The sequence below is a fragment of the Lactuca saligna genome, chromosome 6 (genome assembly GCF_052625555.1).
Source record: "Lactuca saligna cultivar CGN05327 chromosome 6, ASM5262555v1, whole genome shotgun sequence".
Taxonomy (NCBI): domain Eukaryota; kingdom Viridiplantae; phylum Streptophyta; class Magnoliopsida; order Asterales; family Asteraceae; genus Lactuca; species Lactuca saligna.
Genome location: NC_136422.1, coordinates 116,754,079 through 116,759,941, shown reverse-complemented (window position 1 = coordinate 116,759,941; position 5,863 = coordinate 116,754,079). Strand labels below are relative to the sequence as shown.

At 35.5% G+C, this 5,863-nt stretch overlaps 1 protein-coding gene across 1 annotated transcript; it reads left to right on the top strand.

Moving 5' to 3' along the window:
• Nucleotides 1-2,424: 2,424 nt before the first annotated feature.
• Nucleotides 2,425-5,351, top strand: LOC145001504 (trihelix transcription factor PTL-like). Its single transcript, XM_078960880.1, has 2 exons — nucleotides 2,425-3,149; nucleotides 3,897-5,351. Exons 1-2 carry the CDS (start codon nucleotides 2,752-2,754, stop codon nucleotides 5,101-5,103), a joined length of 1,605 nt encoding a protein of 534 aa, XP_078817006.1. The 5' UTR covers nucleotides 2,425-2,751; the 3' UTR covers nucleotides 5,104-5,351.
• The last annotated feature ends 512 nt before the right edge of the window (nucleotides 5,352-5,863 follow it).

Below are 5,863 nucleotides of genomic sequence, written 5' to 3'. Positions count from 1 at the left end.
ACTAGAAAACCCTCACTATGGGGTTTTTTGGGACGGAAATCGGTCGTCACAAATTTCGTCGCTATATGTCTTTTGCAATGGAATTTCATCTTTTCGCAATGGATTCCGTCACTAGCAAAATCGTGTCTTTCATGTAATGAAAGTGTGGTAACCGTGCACGCAGGGTGTACCAAAGGGTACGTTGCGCGTACGTGGTCAGCGCCTCGACTCTGGTCAAACACATAGTACTCCCCACGTTCTTGTTGTGTACGCCCAATGTACTTACTGAGTTGACCCGGTTGACTCGGTTGAATATGAATTTGACCATGAGTTTAACCAAGTTTGACCTACGGGTATTTTGGGTATATTGATTATAAGGTAAGTTTGGTCATGTTCCAATTAATAGATGACTGGTAGAGCTGATATTCAGAGCAGTGTCCTGTTCAACGATCTTTCAGATTGAGAGGTGAGTCTCGTCGCTATACTAAGGGGTCGAAGGTACCAATATCGAGACACAGGATTATGTTATGTAGAAAGATCAGGTGATGACACCTGGTACTTGCATGAAAGACGTAGATACGGCTCCCGATAAATTATAAACAAGAGTAGGGTTTAGACCTTGGCAGTTATATGTAGTATTTTAGTTTTCTTTGTAATACTTGCATAGAAGACCAGGAGTTGGCTCTTGGCACTTGTTCGTAAGACCCAGGGTTTGGCCCTCGGCCTGACAAGTAAATACCATGATACGATTCACGGCATAATGGCAATTATAAGACTATGGATGACACATTTCAATCTCTATTGTATGTATGATATGTGGATTTTTAGGCACTCACTAAGCTTTGTGCTTACGGTTTTATGTTAATGGTTTCAGATACTTTCGATATAAAAGGGAATGGCCCAGCATGACTATACCCTATCAATTAGAGTTTTCCGCATTGGCAATTTTCAATATTTACTCTAATGTTCAAGTAATATATTCACTTTGTTCGGTTTTGTAAAAACTTATTTGTATGGTTTATTGTTTTAAAAATGAAAACTTTACTATGAATTCTTGAGACATTACAAAAACAAGGCTTTTGTCTTAAATGAGAGAATAAAGTATCTACTTATTCTTACATTGATCTTAACTATTTAAGAGACAAAACGGAAGAGAGTATGGATAGGGGTAAAAACCTCAAAAATCATCAAGAAAGGAATGAGATGTAAGCCTCTTAAACACTTTAAGAGTAGTCTTCACCAATTGAGTTTCTTCACTCTACGAACCATACCTCTAGTAAATAAAAGCTTAAACAATATGGAGTATGTCCTTATTATTAAACAAGTAAAACAAGATTTATTTCCACCACAGTTGTGCTAGCTCCTGGTTTGTAGAAGAAAAGAGGAGAAGAAAAGTGTGATGCTTGCAAGAATAATAAAATAGGTAATATGGTAACATTTAAAATTTTCACTTGAAAAGAATTTTAATTCCTTAATTTTTTTGGTGGAATTTATTATTCATCATTAGAAGGAAAATTTGACTAATTTAGAAATCCAATTATCCTTTTGAAAGTTTGAACCAAATTAAGAAAAGTGATGGAATTAGATTGTAATTCCTTTTAATTCCAATGGATTTGACTCATTTATGTCCATGTTTTAATGATTAAAATGAACACATTCCTAGAAAACATGTTTTTCTTGTTAAAAATAAAGGATATGAAGTGTAATGACTAATTTGTATTATTTGACTTTCAAATAAGAAAATACACATACTTTTATTTTATTCTTTTATACCTCTCATTTAAGAAAATCACTCCTTATCACTAAACCAATGACCATTTGGTAAGCACTGCCTTTCACATAGTAAGTTTTCCATAAAAAAAAAAAATAAAAAAAAAAAAAAAACAAGCATTAACTGTATTCATCACATGTTAAATTAATAAGCTTGAGCTACATAGATGATATGCGTCATCTAATATACGACTGAATATAATGCATGGTTTGTGTGTAACCTTCCTTTCATTTTACGAAGTGGTTGACTTAATATGCCTGCTTACATAAAACATCCTACGAGTAAATTTTTACCAAATAATAGAAACATAATCAAGTCCAGTAATTAGCGAAATAGACAAAAGAAAAGTTGAAAAGTCGAAAAGAGAATCCAATGCATATTGGTTCCGTATATAATGATCGTATTTGGATTTTCATAACGCTGTTTTATTATCCTAAATTATGTGTATTCGTTGTTATATCTATATCCCGTTTTACATATTAACTGAATCACATAAAAGTCATAGTGTAAATAAAAAGCTACAAAACAATATACATATTCGAGTTAAGTTTATTCGAGTTAAGTTTCTTGATTTTCTCTCTCTGGATGAGAGAGAAATAGAGTTGAAAGATATTAAGTATATATACATAGAGTACATACATATCACTACTCATCTCTGGTCTCTACTTCTTGCATTTTGCAAAGAAAACAAGAAAACACTCGTATATTCTTCAAATCACACTGAGATGGGTCCAATATTGTTGTACTCTACATAAATTTAGAGCTTTTTCATGTGAAGACACGATCCGGATCTGCCGCGCCTTCTCCTTTCACAATTGCCTTCTACCTTTCCCACAGACACACACACTCTCTCTCATCCTCTCAATAGAGAGAGAGAGAGAGAGAGAGAGAGAGAGAGAGAGAGAGAGAGAGAGAGAGAGAGAGAGAGAGAGAGGAGAAGAAGGAGGGTGGGAGCCTTATCTTAAGATAATTTTTTTTTCAGAACGAAAAGACCTAAGGAAATGGAGGAACAGTACGGGATAACGGATCTGACTCACTACATGAACGGAAGAGTCTTCACCGCCGTCCCTCAGCCACCATCTCAGCCTCAGCAGCCTCCTCATGATCTTCACTATGATATGGTGATGATGGGTGGTGGAGGAGGTGGTGGTGGGATGATGTTTCGATCAGATTCCACCACCGGTACAGGCTCAACCACTGCTAGTCTTAGCGCTGGTGGTGGTGGTTTAGAGATGGAAATTGGCGGCGGTTTAGAGATGGAAATTGGTGGTGGTAGTGGTGGTGGAAATGGTAGGTGGCCAAGGCAAGAAACTCTCACACTTCTGGAAGTCAGATCAAGGCTTGATTCTAAGTTCAAAGAAGCTAATCAGAAAGGTCCTTTGTGGGATGAAGTTTCAAGGTATCTCTATTCTCTCTCTCATAATTTTCTTACTACTCATCTTTCTCCTTCCTCCTCATCATCACCATCATCTTCATCATCATCATTATCATCATCATCATCATCATAAACTTCTTTGCTTTTTCTCTTTTTGTCGCTCCAAACTATCACAGACCGTTGTTTCCGTAAATATTGACCATTAGCTTTTGTTACAGACCTCATCTTTTTCTATTGTTCAAAGAAAATTATTTCGGTATACATGGTTTAGTCGAATTGTATTTGAGTGAAATTTTGTTATACAACGCTAAATCATACAACCCAACTTCAAGAAACTCAATAATTTGCAACTCCCATCAAAAAAACATTCTCTATTTCAATCTTTTTGTTGTTCTATTTGCTACATATATATATATATATATATATATTTCTTTCGTAAACAAACCTTTTAATCTTCTACTATTTTTTGAAGTGATTTATGTTTTTTGATCTGAAATCCATAGCTTTGAGGCTATTTATTTTTTTCTTTTGTGACAGACTTTTTCACTTGTTTCAGTTAACTAAAGTACTAGCTCAGTCTAGAAAAGGCTTACGAGAACTTACCATTCATAAAGTCTCCAATTTGGGGTTAATAGTATGCTCAGTTCAGGAAACCACATGAAACTTGTACTCCTTAGCAAAAATCACTATCACTTCAATCTTTTCTCTTTTCTTGTCATTAATTTTCTTGATTTTACATTCTTCATATTTTATTTTATTTTATTTCCTCAGGATAATGTGTGACGAACATGGGTATCAACGAAGTGGGAAAAAATGCAGAGAGAAGTTTGAGAACTTGTACAAGTATTACAAGAAGACTAAAGAAGGAAAAGCTGGAAGACAAGATGGGAAACATTACAGGTTTTTTCGACAACTAGAAGCTCTTTATGGCGAAACCACCATTAGTATTAGTCCTAATCTGAATCCTAACCCTAACCCGTCATCCTTTTCGGATCCTCATAACTTTAATGTCGAAACGAGTGCTTTTCAAGGTCATCAACACCCAAATAATAGTAGTTTTCAAGAACCCTTTCAAACCGATCATTCAAGGTTGTGTGACGATAGTCCTAGTCTCTCTAACAATTCTTCTGCTTTCGCCACTTCTTCATCTGGCTACAGCAATCCAAACACAGCCATGCCTTCGTTCAAGGAAAACAAGGATTATGGAGATAGGGCAACTAACAAGAAAAGGCTTGGAAAAAGGAGTTGGAAGACGAAGATCAAGGACTTCATTGATTCCCAAATGAGGAAAATCATGGAGAAGCAAGAGGAATGGATGGAGAAGATGATGAAGTCCATTGAACAGAAGGAAGAAGAAAGGGTTTTACGAGAGGAACAATGGAGGAAAGAAGAAGCTGCTAGGTTCGAAAAAGAGCACAAGTTCTGGGCCAACGAACGAGCATGGATGGAGTCCCGAGATCATGCTTTAATGGAGGCGTTACACAAGTTAACCGATAAAGAATCATGTCATAAGTCTTCTCCCGATGAACAAAACCTACAAGATCATCACCATGGGAGTTGGGATGAAAATGAGATCACAAGGTTAATACAGCTACGAACAAGTATGGAAAGTAGGTTCGAACAAGGTGCGTATATCCAAGAGCTTCTTTGGGAGGAAATCGCAACAAAAATGGCTTGTTTGGGTTACAGCAGGAATGGCGTAACATGCAAGACGAAGTGGGAAAGCATAAATGACTTCTTGATGAGAACGAAAAAGAGAAAAGAGAATACAAGAAGTTCCAACTCGTATACTCACCATAATACCGAATCTCTTTCTCACAACATTCATCATCAGATCGGAAGCTATCGTCAAAACAATGAACGATTGGTTGCATCCAACGATCAACCGAATGATGGTAATTACAGGTTTGTGATGGGTGATCCTGAGAATATGTGGGATGGATATGGGATGAAGGTCAACAAGGGTGAAGATCATTAGGCTATCATTATTAAGGGTGTGGTAGGTAGCTAGCAGTTTGTTCGCTTTAGGGAAGATATGGTTGACTATTTAGTCGGTGGGAATGAAGTTGATATTTAATTAACCAAGTCTCGTATGGAAATGGGAAGTGTGAATAAAGTGACATTTAGTTTCTTTTTTATTATAAATGAGATTATTAATTAGTATATGTATGAAAGTATCTAAGATAAACATGTTAGGAATCTATGAACCATTTTTTTCGTACGTAATATTTATGGAATTTATGTTAATCTTGTTAGATTTTTCATAAATTTCTTGTCAAACATTACTAGCGATCACGGAGTGCTATACGTTACCTTAGAAGAGACTAAACGATGTTATGTGGTCATGCCAGAATGTTGTGTTGGTGACGCACCATATATAGTCTTACATCTTTTGTAGGACGTGAAAGGGACTTATCAATTCTAACCGTATACAGTTTTCATTTTTCAAGTCAATGACATGTTAATCATTTTATATACATTTTTATTAAAAACTAATCGTGGTCCATGTAAAATTTTAATTATGATAAAATGAAAGAGTTATTAACTAAAATACCATATTTTAAGGTAGTGTTTGAGCATAAAATATCATTTTCTAGATTTTAAGTAAATGACTACAATAATCACCAGAAAATGAGTATGAACTCGTGGAAATGTTTTGCATGACTTGAATTGATCAGATAACTTTAGCAAAAATGATTATTTTCCGTGAAAATTATTTATGATGGATACACAGTTCC

What these genes read in the sequence shown, in the direction of transcription:
- LOC145001504 (XM_078960880.1), top strand. Translation starts at nt 2,752, where the DNA reads ATGGAGGAACAGTACGGGATAACGGATCTGACTCACTACATGAACGGA. An exon ending in TTGTGGGATGAAGTTTCAAG is followed by an intron (nt 3,150 to 3,896) that starts GTATCTCTATTC and finishes TTATTTCCTCAG; the next exon opens with GATAATGTGTGACGAACATG.